Below are 17,030 nucleotides of genomic sequence, written 5' to 3'. Positions count from 1 at the left end.
TGAGAGCTACACATTCCAAAAAAAGTTGGGACAGGTAGCAATAAGAGGCCGGAAAAGTGAAATGTACATATAAGGAACAGCTGGAGGAGGACCAATGTTTAGGAATAGGAATGTTGTCCTATTCTTGTCTAATACAGACTTCTGGTTGCTCAACTGTTTTAGGTCTTCTTTGTGGCATCTTCCTCTTTATGATGCACCAAATGTTTTCTATGGGTGAAAGATCTGGACTGCAGGATGGCCATTTCAATACCCGGATCCTTCTTCTATCCAGCCATGATGTTGTAATTGATGCAGTATGTGGTCTGGCATTGTCATGTTGGAAAATGCAAGGTCTTCCCTGAAAGAGATGACGTCTGAATGGGATACGCATCTAGAACTTGGATAAACCTTTCAGCATTGATGATGCCTTTCCAGATGTGTAAGCTACCCATGCCACACGCACTCATGCAACCCCAAACCATCAGAGATGCAGGCTTCTGAAATGAGCGCTAATAACAACTTGGGTTGTCATTGTCCTCTTTAGTCCGGATGAAATGGCGTACCAGTTTTCCAAAAAGAACTCCGAATTTTATTCATAGTTTTTCACTTTGCCAAATTCTACACGGTGGATTGTATTTACCGACACTGTTTTCAGGAAGTATTCCAGAGCCCATGTTATGATTTCCATTACAGTAGCATTCCTGTATGTTATGCAGTGCTGTCTAAGAGCCCGAAGATCACAGGCATCAAGTATGGTTTTCCGGCCTTGACCCTTACGCACAGAGATTGTTCCAGATTCTCTAAACCTTTGGATGATATTATGCACTGTAGATGATGATAACTTCAATCTCTTTGCAATTTTTCTCTGAGAAACTCAGAAAACTATTTTTCGCCGCAGCATTGGGGGAATTGGTGATTCTCTGCCCATCTTGACCTCTGACAGACACTGCCACTCTGACAGGCTTTTTTATACCAAATCATGTTGCCAATTGACCTAATAAGTTGCAAATTGGTCCTTCAACTGTTCCTTATATGTACATTTAAATTTTCTGGCCTCTTATTGCTACCTGTCCCAACTTTTTTTGAAATGTGTAGCGCTTATGAAATCCAAATTGAGCCAATATTTTGCATGACATTTCAAAATTTCTTACTTTCAACATTTGATATGTTATCTATATTCTACTGTGAATAAAATATATGTTTATGAGATTTGTAAATTATTCCATTCCTTTTTTACTCACAATTTCTACAGTGTCCCAACTTTTTCTGATTTGGGGTTGTAAGTTAATACATACAGCTTACCAATACCTAAAAACACTGACTGTAACCATGATGAGCAAGGTTGTTATATAAAATAGGTTTGCCTACACTGTAAAAAGGTTGCTGTAAATTTTACAGTAACTTACTGGCAGCTGTGCGCCAGTAAGTTACTGTAGAGTCTTGTACAGCAATTTTACTGTATTTGTAACTTACAGCATACTTACTGTATTTCCATGTACAGCACAAATTGAACTACTGTAATTTTAATAACAGTACATCATAGCTACTGTAATTACACTTACAGCAAATCATGGCTACTGTATATTCATTTACAGCACCTTCCAGTTGCTGTATCTCCATTTACAGCACAGAAATAGCTACCATAATTTAATTTACAGCAAACCATTACTACTGTTATGACATTTACAGTACATCATGGCTACTGTATTTTCATTTACAGCACAAGTAGATTTACTGTATAATTTGTATACTTACTGTATTTTTATTTACAGTATGTATGTGTGTGTGTCTGTACATATGATCATTTTACTCCTATTAAATAATTAATACTCTCAAGTTTAGCTTCATTTATTGGAAAACACAATTACATTTACATTTCATTACATTTTAAATGCACTCTTTAAGTTGTTTTACATTACTAACAGACATTTACTTAAAGGGATAGTTCACCCAAAAATGAAAATTCTGTCATCATTTAATCACTCTGTAATGTTGTTACAAACCTAAATCAATTTCTTTGTTCTTTGTGAAGATATTTTGAGGGATGTTTGTGACCAAACCAATCATCAACCTTTCATAGTAGGATTAAAGAATACTATGTGAAAGTGGCTCACGAATGCCTTGGTTACAAACATTCCTCAAAATATCTTCCTTCCTGTTCATCAGAATAAAGAAATTGATTAAGGTTTGTAACAACATGAGAGTGAGTAAATGTTGACAGAATCTTCATTTTTGGGTGAACTATCCCTTTAAAGGGAAACAATTTACTTAAAGAACAAATTACATTTTGGCTACATTTTAAAAAGCAGAACAAGCCATTCAAACTAACACTTTCCACATTACACATTAACAATACTTAACTCGGTTGTTGGTCGTTTTTTAAAAATTCTGCCAATCAAAGTCAACAAGCTCTTTTATTAAAGACGCAACATGAGGATTCAGGCCAGAACTTTTTCGTTGCACCTTCTTCCCAGAGGTACGGCTGATCCGTGTCTTTGACTGGCAATTTGTCCCATCAGGGTTTATTCGGGGAGAATGAATCTGAAGCCACAAGAGAAAAACATTTATCAAACCAATGTTACTCCAAATCTCCTAACTTTGAAGTTAATAAAAGCAAATGTTAACTACATCTGAATGCACCTAAAAAGAAGATACATAAGACAAACTAGAACTAATTAATGTTGCTAAACTGAACTGCTGTATGTTCAGTTCACTGACTGCTGCTTGGATATAAATAATTGAAAAATAAACAAGACAAAAAGAAAAGACCCGGAATGTTGCACGTTTAACAAAGAATAAACTGCAAAATACTTCATGAATATCATACAGAACGTGCTATGTCTAATTTGCCATGTAAGTATTGCCATTTTTAAGGATACAACATGTTGAATTTCTTTTCCCTCAAGATGGATTAAAGTGAAAAACAATTCTACCGATAAACCAGTAGACATGATTAACCGGTAGAAAATGGTCAGTAGAGATTTTGGACTATCGACTCTATCAAGGCTACACGCCCACATCACGCTTATTTGCGCGTGGTCACGGAAACATAACGTTTGTACACGTATTTAAAGGGATAGTTCGGCCAAAAACGATATTAAACCCATGATTTACTCACCCCCAAACTGTCCGAGTTGCATATGTCCATCGTTTTTCAGACAAACACATTTTCATATATTTTAGAAAATATTTTAGATCTTTCAGTTGATTAAATGTAATGTTACGGAGTCCACCCATAGTCCACGACCTTCAAGTCCAAAAAAGTGCGTCCATCCTTCACAAATTAAATCCAAACGGCTCCAGGATGATAAACAAAGGTCTTCTGATGGTAATCCGCGGTGTTGTTGTAGGAATATCCATATTTAAAGTTTTATTAACGTAATTAACTACCTTCCGGTAGCGCCGCCATCTTAGACTCCTCTGTATTCAGGAGAGAGTATAAGCGTAGTGTACGCACTTTTCTTAGTGACGTATGACAAATTCGGAGGGCGGGGGCACAGAGCAGCAGCAGAGTAGCCTCCGTAGGCTGCGTAAGCTCTCATCCTGAATGCGGACGCAACTAAGATGGCGGCGCTACCGGAAGGTATTTATTTACGTTAATAAAGTTTTAAATATGGATATTTCTACAACAACACCGCACGGATTACCCTCAGAAGACCTTTGTTTATCATCCTGGAGCCGTTTGGATTTAATTTGTGAAGGATGGACGCACCTTTTTTGGACTTGAAGGTCGTGGACTATGGGTGGACCCCGTAACATTACATTTAATCAACTGAAAGATCTAAAATATTTTCTAAAATATCCGAAAATGTGTTTGTCTGAAAAACGATGGACATATGCAACTCGGACAGCTTAGGGGTGAGTAAATCATGGGTTTAATATCATTTTTGGCCGAACTATCCCTTTAAGCGCCGCAGTTTTAAAACAAGTTATTTTAAGTCAAATAACACAAAGAACAGATCTATATGTGTGCGTTCTTTCTGTGTGTGAGGAGCGCGGAAGGTCGCACAAACCGCTGCTATTTCTGTCTGTGAGGAGCGTGCAAGTCGTGCTTAAGAGACTTAAGAGAAAGTGAACGCTAAAAGAGAAAACACGTGTGTAACATACAGTAGGGTCCGCCCTTTGGTCTTAAAGGGGAAGTTACCTAATTTTGTTCCTGTCTGTCACTAGCATTAAGAGAAAATCTCTCACTGCTCTTGACCAAATCACTTTTCTACCTTAAATAAAATATATTTATACATAGTATACATAATTATTTATTATAATTCATTTATCATTGACTGTTTATCTTCAGGGAGCTTGAGTTTTGTTTGTTTTTATCTTCTTTTTATGCTTGTATTTTTTACATTTTATCTTCTTTTTATAAAGAATTTGACGCTTTAAACGTGACTGTTGTGAACCCACAGTTATGCCTACAACATATGATAGGTTTATTAATAGTTTGTTAATTTTGTCCTTTAATTGAACCCTTACATTTAACATCTGTATAAAACAAAACACTTGTGACTCCTGCATAAAGGGTTAAAAAATGTTATCGCATCATGTTAATCTACTTGTGACAAACTAAAAATATAGATTCTGTAAGCTGTAGTTTGCAGGACATTTTAGATTAAGGTGAAACAGCTAAATAACTCAATATATAAAATGTATAACCACCTATAATTCATCTTTTTATAAATTATTTATTCATTGTAAATATTATTAATTTTAGCATATACAAATACATTTTGTAATTTGGGGTGGTGATGGTGCAGTGGACAAGACAGACGCCTCTGGTGTGAGAGACCCGGGTTCGAATCCACTGTGACACACCATTGTGTCCCTGAGCAAGACACTTAACCCCTAGTTGCTCCAGAGGCGTGCGACCTCTGACATATATAGCAATTGCAATTGTAAGTGTAAGTCGCTTTAGATAAAAGCGTCAGTTAAATGAATAAGTAAATTTATGATGTACAAACCTCTGCAGGAACTCCAGAGTCGCAGCTGCCTCTTCTTGGTACTGAACATTGAAAGCGTAGTAGCAGCCAAACAAGACAGCTAATGCGGACTGAAAATCAGTTAGGTCTTGTGACTCAATGATGACTCTGCCCTCCATTGTAAGCATCCATCTTCTGGCATGGAGAACAGAATCTCCTGTAACACCATCATAGCAGCTTATTAGTAGGGAAAGGAAAATCTATTTTATTAAAATGATTCTTACGACAAGCATGTTTTCTAATAGTCATCATGGTGAGAAATAGATTTGTAACTGTTGATACATTACAATGAAAGTCTGATACCAATACCAGCCTATCTAGTGTGTTCCATTCAGAATAGGGATGGGCACGAGTACTCGATTGCTCGAGTACTCGAACGTGGCATCGATGATCGATCACGAAAACGATGATCATGTGGGTGTATTTATTTATTTATTGTGGATATGGCGGCATTTGGGTGTCTGGTTAGCGTTACGAGCGCATGTGGTAGTAAAGACTGGGTCTGGAGATGCGTGTTTGACGTCGTGTCGAGCTACGCAGACCGACGTATGACATCAGTAGCATTACCATGCGTGATTCAAAAACAAACAGATTCCGCGCGACCGCGCATCAGCAACCCGCCGGTCTGCGTAATGCGCGGCAGCCCGCGAGCCCGCGAAGCCGGTCACACCTCACATCACGGAGGCACTATGGTTTAAAAGGATGCCGTGATCTTCGGAAATACAGTCAGTCAGTTGCAAAATGTACAGCGCCGTCAAAAGTTCAATGGGTTATCATCTCATATTTAAACATCAAATGTCAAGAGATACCAGAGAGCCATACGAGCATTTACATTACATCTTGACTGAGGTAAGAGGACGACACGACACAGCTAAATGCTAAAATGATAGCAAAACACTTAAAGCTGCTTAATGTTATGAAGCTTGTGCTTTGACTGGACGTTGGACGTGTTTAAAAGTGCGCTGTTTATGATGCACATCCACAAAGGGAGTTAAACTTTCTTTTTTTTAGATAACTTAGTTGAAAACTTAGTTGAAGTCTTGCATTTATGCAGATAGATGCACGTTGTACATTTATGTTGTATAAAGGCTTAATATTATGCAGAGCGCTTCGGTTTGTGTTTGTTAACCCTTTAGTTTCATTCCATCACGCAGCTTTTCCTGTTAGAGGTTTCTGTTAAAAACATTTAATTCATTAAAACTCCAGTATGTGTTCATTGTTCTGTCATAGTTTCTTCGAAATTAAGTTTTATTTGAGTGTTTTTCATAAAAATATTTTCATTTTCACCATGACGTGTACGCCCCGCCCCTTTGATTGCCCCGCCCCCAGTTAATCGAGTACTCGTTCTTCAGACCTATGGATTAATCGAAATGAAAAAATGACATAAATGCACATCCCTAATTCAGAAGTGATTGTCCTTATTACATAAGACTTAACATTTTAATAGGTGGCTGGTCATGTCACACAGAACATTTATCAGTCCACTTTGCTTATTTTTTGCTTTTGCTTTATATACAGCAGGGCTGTACAGTACAACATATATGCTATGGAAAAACTGGTCTTCGCCCGCCAGCAGTTGCCAGAAAGCCGAAGCATTTTTTATGATTTTCACAAATGTTTAATGCCTTCCAGAAAAATTTCTTCTTTAAATATATAAACATGCAATATATCAAATAAAAAACAGATCCTCTGCTTTTAAACAACAAAAAAGTTTCATCCCATCTTCATTTATACAGTGTTTTAATAAAATATTTTGAACACCCACACATGCCCGCCCCCAAGTACAAGTTGTTCAAACCTAAAACGTACTAAAAATGAAACATTGTCAAAAATGCAAATACTAATAAAAGCATTTTGATAGCCTTACCGAATGCAATCAGCCTAGGGGTGCTGGGTACAGTGAGGCTTCCCTGTACATCTGCAGAAGTTGCAGTGACCTAAGTGCCATAATATCAAAAATGTAAGACAAATTATGTAGGCTCTCCAATTGTGTTGATACTTATGTGTCACATTGTGTAATCTTGTAAGAAAACCATTTGACCTGCAATGATGTCTGCATTGAAAAGCACAATTAAATTCAATAACTGACTGATTTGATATTTCAATGGACAGTTACATTGAACCTTAAATGCATGATATGTACATTAATATTCTTTAAAAAAATGTAAACTATGAAAAAATGAAATTCCTCTATTAAACTTTGTATAGTAGTGGGTGGTAGCAGCATTTTTGCTTGCATCCTCAAATAGAACATTGCCAGGTTTGTTAAAAACGTGTCTTCACCCTCATTAAAATTAGCATCATCCAAATAAGCATCATCCTGATAATCCATAATACTGTCAGCTTCGGCGTCACTGTAATGTCTACAGTCTGATGCAGCACTACCTATTTGTAAAGGATTCTCTAAGGGCTCCCTGTGTTTTCTGCTGATGATTTCACATGAAAACGTTTTTCACAGTTGGGAAAGGGACATGTAATCTTTCTCCCATCTCTTACATGTGATTTTAAATGATCACACAAGCCATGCAAATTTTTAGATGTATGCCCACATCCCTCAATCTGACAAATTAAGGCATCCATTTGAGCAGGTCTACAGCTAACTTTACGTGCATGTGTGTGCTTCCGACGCATAGTGCAGACAAAGTATTAAAACTACAAGGGCACATCACCAAACCACAGCCGAACCTGAAATTAGCCAGGTTCCTATGCATTTTTAAATGCTGGTAAAATGTAGAAAGGGTTCGCGCTGATAATTTGCATTGTTTGCACACAAACTGCGCGACCATTTTGACACAAATGTAATATGAAACGTAACGTTAATCACAGAGGCCGATTTAATGTTGACGTTTACAGTAAATATTGGTGTAGGTTTTAATCGCCAGTTATCTGACAATTTCGTTGATTTTACCTTGGTTTTTCCTCGTTGTGAAGGTAATTGTAGTTGCCACAATCAAACGCACCTCTGACGATCCAAAAGACTTAATCCAGACCGCGAACTTGAAATAAAAACAAGATGCACTTTAAAATATTGGTTAAAACATCAGTTAAAGCAAAAAAATATTGCTTCTCTCACAACATTCCCCAACTGTTGCGTTGCAATTTTAAGTTAACTGTTAAAGAGGCAGAGAAACATTCAAATGTTTAGGTAATGTTACGTTTAACTGCAAATTATTCGGTTATGACAAAAATTTCCAACCACTAGATTAAACTGCAGAATAAAAGACTCTTAACGACAAACGCACAATATAAAATATAATATATAATTACAAAAATATAAAAAAAATACTTACTTGTTTAATTCATCACGTCCTCCAACAACGGTAAAATATCCGTCTGGCTCGTCAGAATTTGAAATCTCCCTCATTGGTCGGAAATGTCATTGGTCGGATTTTCGCGGTCATTTTCAAATTTATTTACAGAAGGGAAATTCACGCAAATATGTTTTCGCGGGCATTTTCCCTACTGTAAGTTGAAAAACAGTAGAGAGTAATCTCTTACGAAAATTAACCATGGATTTACACAGTTAAAACAAAAAAGGGTGTTTACTACACTGTTCATGGTTTTACTAATAGTAATTAATACACCACAAGGTTACTACACTTTTACCACAAAAAACATGGTTAATTTTCGTAATGGATACAGCACCCAAGACTATAAAACCTAAGAGGTGAAACTCTGATGCTTTTTTGTTTATAGTCACTAGGTGGCGCGGCCGCCATTGTGAGGTGAAAATGCCAACTGAGCACAGATCCAGAAAATGATAACGAAAGAGAAGTCAAAGTGGAAAAAATGCAATGTTCGGCAATCCACTGCAAAAACAACGTACAAATCTTACTTTCACTGTTTTTTAATGTAACTTTTTTGTAAGTGTAAAACCAAAATTATTCATATGAACCTACAATGAGCTTATTAAATTCTTTTGCTAAATTATATTGATAACTTATGTACTACTGATAACTTGCATGTAACATTGGTGTGGCTACCTCCTGGGAAACAGTCTAGCGTTATTATAACATTAGAACTCACTTTGTTCTTATGTGTAATAATTTAGAGAGAAATCTAAGAATAATGAATCTCACAAATAGAAAACTAAGATATGAGGAGGCTACATTTTATGGTATGTTATGTCAGTGATGGAACCACCCTTATGAAAATTAGCCATGGTTTAAGCTACAGTAAAAACATGGAGCATGGAGGATTTATGCACATAAATGTCCTGTTTCGAGTGAGTAAAAACAAGCCAATCATTAAGGTAATTTAATATATGAATTCCCCTTTGTCTCAGAGGGGCAAGCGCAGCATCCGCACATTTGGTAAATGTATGTAGGGCTAGAGATAATCCAAAGGGCAGAACCGTGTATTGGTATGCTGTCCCGTTGAACGCAAATGTGTGCATTCTGTGACGAGAGGCTATCAGGATGTGAAAGTAAGCGTCTTTTATAGAATCCAGTCGCCTGGACAATTTAATGCCATAATTCATATCGCTCTGAGCATTTTGAACGGCCGTGTCGAGAGAGCACAGTTCAAAAGGATTGGTAAATTTGTTTATATATTTGTAATAAACGCATTTAAAATTCAAAATTCATAATTTCATCTGTGACAATTAACGTTTGGACAAAATGTGTGTCATAAACTTTTGTTAAACACAGAGCTTATTTTTGCGATAAAACAAGTTTCCCACTACTTCAAGGGTTGACCTGCAAAAATATGTTATCCCTGAAAAACTCTATTGCGACAGCAAGAAGCTACTGCTGAATCAACTCAAAATGGCGGAGGCATAGGTTTGCTGCTGGGTGGTCCTGTTGCAATGGAACGTTCTATTAAGTTTCGCTTCTTGTCAGTATGCATTCTGTTCAATTTACACAAACTAGTTACAATACTTAAGTTAAATAACTGTAGAGAGTGATTACAGTACAGAGCATAACTTTTCCCATAATCCTTTGCTATTTACACAGTATAATACTGTATACATGTTTTACAGATGTTTACTGTACTTTTTACAGTAAAATACTGTTCAAAATACAACCAACCAATGACAGTACTGTAAATTAAATAACAGTAGAGAGTGATTACAGTACTGACCATACATTTTCCCATAATCCTTTGCTATTAACAGTATAATACCGTATACATGTTTTGCAGTTGTTTACTGTACTTTTTACAGTAAAATACTGTTCAATTTACAACAAGCAATGACAGTACTGTAAGTTAAATAACAGTAGAGAGTGATTACAGTACTGACCATAAATTTTCCCATAATCCTTTGCTATTTACAGTATATTACTGTATACATGTTTTACAGTTGTATACAGTACTTTTTACAGTAAAATACTGTTCAAATTACACAAATCAGTTACAGTGTAGTTTATATCAATGTAAAACATATTTGAAAGGCACACATCTCTTTCTCTCATAAGCCTCTTCTTTAATCCTTTCACTAACCTCATGATGGATTTCTGTCTTTTCACTTCTTTTTAGCTCTTAGCCATCCATTTCTATGTTTATTTCTTTCATGACTTCATCTACTCCTCTCCCTTCCACAACATATTTTTCTGTTTTATTTTTATCTTCCACTCCCATAGTATTTGATTTTTCTATTCTTTTTGGTTAAAAAAAATGGATATCAGTCTTTCTTTTCATAGTATCATGTAAAATGCAGCATTAAGTTTTCTTTCACGCTTACTAAACATACACAACACTGAATAGTTTTGTCTCCTTAATGAAGACAAATAAAAACATTAGGCAATATCATAACGAGCGATTTCATATGCACGTATGGAATATTTTGATTGCTGCAGTAGCTAACAAGACATGATGGGCTAACTCTAGAAAGAACTGCTTAAAAGATATTTACTGCTTACACAAACCTGCAGTTCAGTTGTTTTAACTACCAAGCAACTTCCTCAGGCAATATTTAACAATCAACAGTTAAATTTTTGTATTTTTATCCTGATGCAACATTTATCTGTAAAATATGACCGTATTCAGTACTCTGATTTGCTAATGTGATGCTCAACTTAATCACTTAAAGACACTAAAGAGAAACCACTAATGTTTTGGCAGCATGTGATGATGTGAGGTGCTTTATTAGATCAGAATTACTTGCTACAGACGTAAAGAGACTTTCTTCCTCAACGATGGAAAATTAACGTTTGTGCTTTTTATACTTTGTGCTTGCGTCCGCAACCTTAGTTTTGAGCTCGTTGTATTCGCCATCGCTCTGTTGTTGCGGGTTTGTGCACCTCGGATCCAGAGCCGGACAGTAATGGAGTACATTTACTTGAGTACAGTACTTAAGTACAATTTTGAGGGATCTGTACTTTACTCGAGTATCATTTTTGGGGAGTACTCATGACTTTACTCAAGTACATTTGAGAGGCAAATATTGTACTCTTTAATCCACTACATTTCTATCCATAACCGTGAGTACCCGTTACTTCTTCTAAAAAAAAAGAAACCCTCGATTTGTTGTTTCCCAAAAGTGATTGGATTGTGCAGGCGCCACTGATTGGGACAGCCTATCAGCTATCACCTTCAGCTTTCCGCCAAAGTCCCAATAGTCAGATTTAGATAAGAGAAGAAACCATGGACGAAACAATGGATGAAGACACAGCAGGTCCATCCTGGGAATGTGACAACTCGTGGCTCCACCTCGCCAGACTATTTTAATTTTCTAAACAAGTTAATGATAGTTTTCGCTTTAAGTGTTTGCTGTGTTTACCAAAACAGAGCTTCATCACCGCTTACAAAAATTCAACCCCTTGAGAGAGGCAGGGATCACTGGTGATCCCGGATTATGGTTTTTCAAAATTCATTACTCTTCAAAACATCACACTCTTACTTGATCTGGACAAACTCAGCATCACAAGACAGGTTTAAGACCCCAGCTTCGACATTTGACCACTGTTTGTTATTAAACTGGTTTGCAGTGACATTAATTTCTTAATTTATGCCAGGAGTGCAAAATAATTAATCTGAAACGTTCGTTATTTTGAATAGAAATCATCAAACATTCATTCTCGTCTTCTCCGGTTTATTTGTATTCAAATACATAAAATATACAGAATCCGCCAGGACTATTAGTACAATGGTCGCATATTTGAAGAAATAATGATTAATTATCACATGTTAGTAAAATATTTAGTCTTACAGAATAAGATTTCTATTCATTTTCCACTGAATTATGCGATCTGAAGAGCTCAAAGAGGGAACGGAGTGAGATGTGTGTCTCCTCTTCCTGATTTGTGTCAGATTTGACCTCAGAGCTCTATCATTTGCTGTACAGCTGTTAATCATCTCACGTGGTTCAATGTGCACTGTGGCAGTAGTAATGCAAAATTAAAAAATTTACTCTTGTACTCTTGATACTCAAGTACTTTTAAAAACAAGTACTTTTTACTTTTACTTGAGTAGACATCTGACTGCAGCACTTTTACTTGTACTTGAGTAAAATTTAGCAAGGGGTAACTGTACTCTTACTCAAGTAATGAACCTGTGTACTCTGTCCGCCTCTGCTCGGATCACGGATGGACTGCAGGGCGAGAACCGGGCTGCATGTGAGTGCCTTGGATGGGGCAATGCATCCTTTCACGGCAGTTTCCAAAAGTCTCCAACCACGCCAGAAAAGTTTGCTAGATTTGTCCGTGTCGCTTTTTTAATAAAGTCGCTAAAGAGGTCTAAAAAGTTTCTTAATCTAGCGACAAAGTCACCAAGTTGGCAAGACTGTGCAGACTTTTTTTACACCGTAAAAGACTTTCTGCTCGGACTGACTGTTCTTGCTTGTGTATGAACTCTGCCTCTGGTTGGCTAACGATGGAAATTTGGCCAATCATCATCAGCTATGTGGTTGTCCCACCCCCTCTAAGACACACACACACCAATCATCATCAGATATGTGTCTCCCACCCCCAAACACACGCAGGGAGAAACTACATTGCCTTTTTGGCTAAAAGCGCCAATCGGGTATATATTATATTGGGATACCAGCGCTGGGGTGGCATATGGGGTGGCAATGCTTTTATTTAGGGTGGCAACTGCCACCCCGGTATAGCAGACACAAAACATGACACGGATTGAACCGTGACATTAGCCCCCATTAAAACACGACGAGCATAAATAACATGTAGGTGAGGATACAGAAACGTAAAACACGGAACAGACGTGATAGCAACGACAATCATCCGGCTGTGAGTACTGAACAGACACTGGTATAAATACAAACAGACTAACAATGTACAGGTGTAATGAGGAAGGTAATTAGTCCATGAAATGTCCAGGTGACGTAAACAGAGCAGACACAAAACAAGACACGGATTGAACCGTGACAATTCTGCCATCTTTTCTCCTTTTTTTTCCAAACCGCAACAAACGCCAGTCCTTGTACTTCATGATCAACAAACAAACAAAAACAAAATAATATTTTTTGATGGCATTGATAAACCTGTGGTGGTTTTCTGTGGCGGGGAAAAAATGTAAGCCACTCGGGCGACAGAAACATGCCAGCTGTTGCTTGTTCTCACATGACGGCATCAAGCAGCCATATCACCCTGTAGCCCAAGACAGCTTGCCCACTGAAGCTAAGCAGGGCTGAGCTTGGATGGGAGACCACCTGGGAAAACTAGGTTGCTGCTGGTAGAGGTGTTAGTGACACCAGCAGGGGGTGCTCACCCTGTGTTCTGTGTTGGTCCTAACACCCCAGTATAGTGATGGGGACACTATACTGTCAAAAAAGCACCGTCCTTCGGATGAGATGTTAAACCGAGGTCCTGACTCACTGTGGTCATTAAAAATCCCAGGATGTCCTTCGAAAAGAGTAGGGGTGTGCCCCGGCATCCTGGCCAAAACTTGCCCATTGGCATACTAATCATCCCTCATACTAATTGGCTATATCACTCTGTCTCCTCTCCATTAATAAGCTGGTGTGTGGTGGGCGTTCTGGTGCAATATGGCTGCCGTCGCATCATCCAGGTGGATGCTGCACATTGGTGGTGGTTGAGGATTCCCCTGTTCAAATGTAAAGCGCTTTGAGTACTGAGAAAAGCCCTATATAAATGTAAGGAATTATTATTATTATCAATTAAGCTTCTGTCATCCTAACACATTGACCCCAGGGGATCTTATGAAAAACGTTCCATTATTTTACTCGAAGTTAACGAAAATCGAGCAGGACCAAAACATTTGACAGCTGATCGCTTTTAAAAAAGTTCAGCTACAACGTCCCAAGGATGACAACAGCAATTACAAATATGATGACAAAGTGTTTTGATTAATGCAATTAATGTTTAATTTTTATCATTGTATATCACTAGTCAACTAAAAAAAATCTGTTTTATAATAAATCTTTGAAAATCAAATTATGGATTTGAATTTTTTATGTTTTCATAACCTTAAGATGATATAATGGTTTTCATCTCGTCACTTTCTTGGTATAGAAAACACATTTTTACCGAAATTAGTCCAAATGGATTTATTGTGTTTTGGAACCAACTCTTCAAATATAAATAGTCAAAAAATTGTATTGTAAGAAAAAATATGCATAAGTAGTGAAATAAAACATAACCAGCCACAAGTAGAAAATTACAGTTGTGTTGGTCAGGGCGACAAAAATGATGCAATATTGATGTGCATAAGCAAAGTAAGTCTGACAGGTATGAAATTTCAGGACATTTTGCTGCTTTGTCACGTGTGCTGAAAAAAAATGGTGGGACATTTGCAGCTTGATCGTACAACAGTTTCTTAAAGTAAACTCTGTGAAAATTAATATAGTTTTAGGGGTGGTTTCCCGAACAAGGATTATTAAAACAGGACCAGGCCTTAGTTTAATTAGGAAATATAACTAGTTTTAACAAACATGCCTTACTAAAAACATTACTTTGTATTTTGAGGCAAAATAAAGGGCACTGATGTATTTTAAGATGCCAATGCAAGTTGTTTTTAGTTTGGACACCTCTTACATTTATTTTAGTCTTGGACTAGTCTCTCTGTCCCTAAATGTCCCATAATGGTGCCCAAGCTCAGAGTCTTTATTCTCTGCAGAAGTGCACAACTTTGGCATTTATGGGGATCTTTTAAATATGGGTTTACCAGATTCAGTCAAAAATCCAAAACAACTCCAGAGTGTACAGTAAGTGTTTTACACATCATCTAGATGGGGATGTCTAATTATTAATGGTTTAAATGATGATTATCTGCACTATAAAAATGCTGGGATATTTTCAACCCATTGTTGGGTCAAAAGGCACAAACATTAAGCCAGATAATGTTTATTTGGCTAAACAATGGGTTAAAACAACCCAGCATGTTTGGTTGAACCAACCCAGCATACGTTAAATTACAACCTAATGGGTTGGGTTCATTGGTTTTTGACCAAATGTTGAAAATAACCTAGCATTTTTTAGAGTGTGATAGTGACTTTCTTTGCTCAACAGGTAAGATACAGTTACACAACGCACAAACAACAGAAAACAACTCCTTTTTTTAATAAAGATGGCAATAGAGTATCAAAATATCTAACACAGTGATTATTTTTGACATGTCTGTCATGATAGAACAATGTAAGAGTTTGACATGGATTGAATTATAATAAAGTTGTCTTGTTTTTCAGGAGGTGATGTTAGACTGGTCAATAGTAGTATTGCCTGCTCTGGTAGAGTTGAGGTCTTTCATGATGGCCGTTGGGGAACTGTGTGTGATGACTCTTGGGACATTAATGATGCTGCTGTGGTGTGCAGACAGGTGGGATGTGGAAAAGCTCTTAGTGCAAATGGTGGGGCTTCTTTTGGTCAGGGGAGTGGAAAGATCTGGCTGGATGATGTTGCATGTTCTGGAAGTGAGAGCAGCATAAAACAGTGCAATCACAGGGGACTAGGAACACATGACTGTAGCCACAGTGAAGATGCTGGTGTTATATGTTCAGGTATGAGAATATTCATCCATTTAATCTCAAACATTTCTCAGCTCAGTGATAACATGATTTTTTCTCCTAGATAGCTCAATGAAACAAACTGTCTTTTCTTTAAAAAAAAATACTTAAATCAGTCAGGTAATATTCCAAATCAGAATTTTTGTAAGACCCAATAAAAAAGTTGTAAACAATAGGGCAAATCATTGTTTTTTGCATGTTGTGGGCAAAGTAAGTCATGATCACGCAACACAAAACATATCACACTATTATGATTCACTCACTGTAAAAAATTTCCCTGTAAAAAAACGGTATTATGCTGGAAGCTGTGGTTGCCAGCATTGCACTGTTAATTTACAGCGGGATACTGTTATTAGGAAAAACAGCATGATACTGTTTTGTTACCTACAGCAGTCAACTGTTATGTTAACAGCATGGTACTGTTTGTGTTATCTATAGAATACAGCTGTTATTTAATAGCATGATACTGTTAATTTACGGTAAAATACAGTTCTACTTCCGTTAATTTACAGCTCCCCTATTTTAACAGTATGTTAATGTTATAATGCCCTGAAAGCAACTCATTTCATTTAGGAAACCAATTGCAGGATCCATTCAAGTTTATAAATAGATATATTTACATGGTGGTGTTAGTATTATGAACTTGATTCATTTGAGTCCACTGAAAACAAATATTACTTCTGAAATTGAACTCCAAACATTTAAACTTTCACACAAATCTCATGTAGTTCACCATGAGTAAACTACACAATTACTGCTTTAAAATAAAACAACAGGCAGCATAACATCAATACTCTACTGCCCATCCTTGACCTAAACAACCACACTACTCTTCAGCACAATGGTAACCCAAAAACTGAGCCTAATCCTAACAAAACAAAACATTAAACACTAAGAGATATCTCACATTATCATCTTGTGTAAATCCCCTGATCAGTTTTTAAGTTCACATGATTTAAAAAACAAAATACAAGGACTTTTCTCTAATGTCTGTGTGAAATTAACATATTTCTGTATTCAAATTTGACTGTTAAGTTTTCTGCTTTTTTAACAGCACATTTTGTTAATAACAGTAATCAACTGGCAGCTTGGTTGCCAGCAAGATACTGTTTTTTTACGGTCTCCTTCGGACTGTTAAAAAACATTAGCATTCT

General features: G+C 36.9%; 1 protein-coding gene and 1 long non-coding RNA gene across 2 annotated transcripts in view; one reads left to right on the top strand and one right to left on the bottom strand.

Moving 5' to 3' along the window:
* LOC135767276 (uncharacterized) overlaps positions 1-17,030 on the top strand; it is a 29,589-nt gene that overhangs the window by 1,572 nt on the left and 10,987 nt on the right. Inside the window, exon 3 of the mRNA XM_065276927.1 lies at positions 15,559-15,870. Within this exon, the coding sequence (XP_065132999.1) occupies positions 15,559-15,870 (312 nt within the window). The remainder of the gene's footprint in view (positions 1-15,558; positions 15,871-17,030) is intronic.
* LOC135767429 (uncharacterized) lies at positions 2,204-7,038 on the bottom strand. Its single transcript, XR_010542022.2, has 3 exons — positions 6,823-7,038; positions 4,938-5,112; positions 2,204-2,520 (listed from the first exon to the last, which is right to left on the bottom strand). It is a non-coding gene; the product is annotated as an uncharacterized lncRNA (long non-coding RNA).

Source organism: Paramisgurnus dabryanus, chromosome 3 (assembly GCF_030506205.2).
Source record: "Paramisgurnus dabryanus chromosome 3, PD_genome_1.1, whole genome shotgun sequence".
Classification (NCBI taxonomy): Eukaryota; Metazoa; Chordata; class Actinopteri; order Cypriniformes; family Cobitidae; genus Paramisgurnus; species Paramisgurnus dabryanus.
Note: the sequence above shows the minus strand (reverse complement) of the source record. Positions and strands in the feature narration are given on the sequence as shown.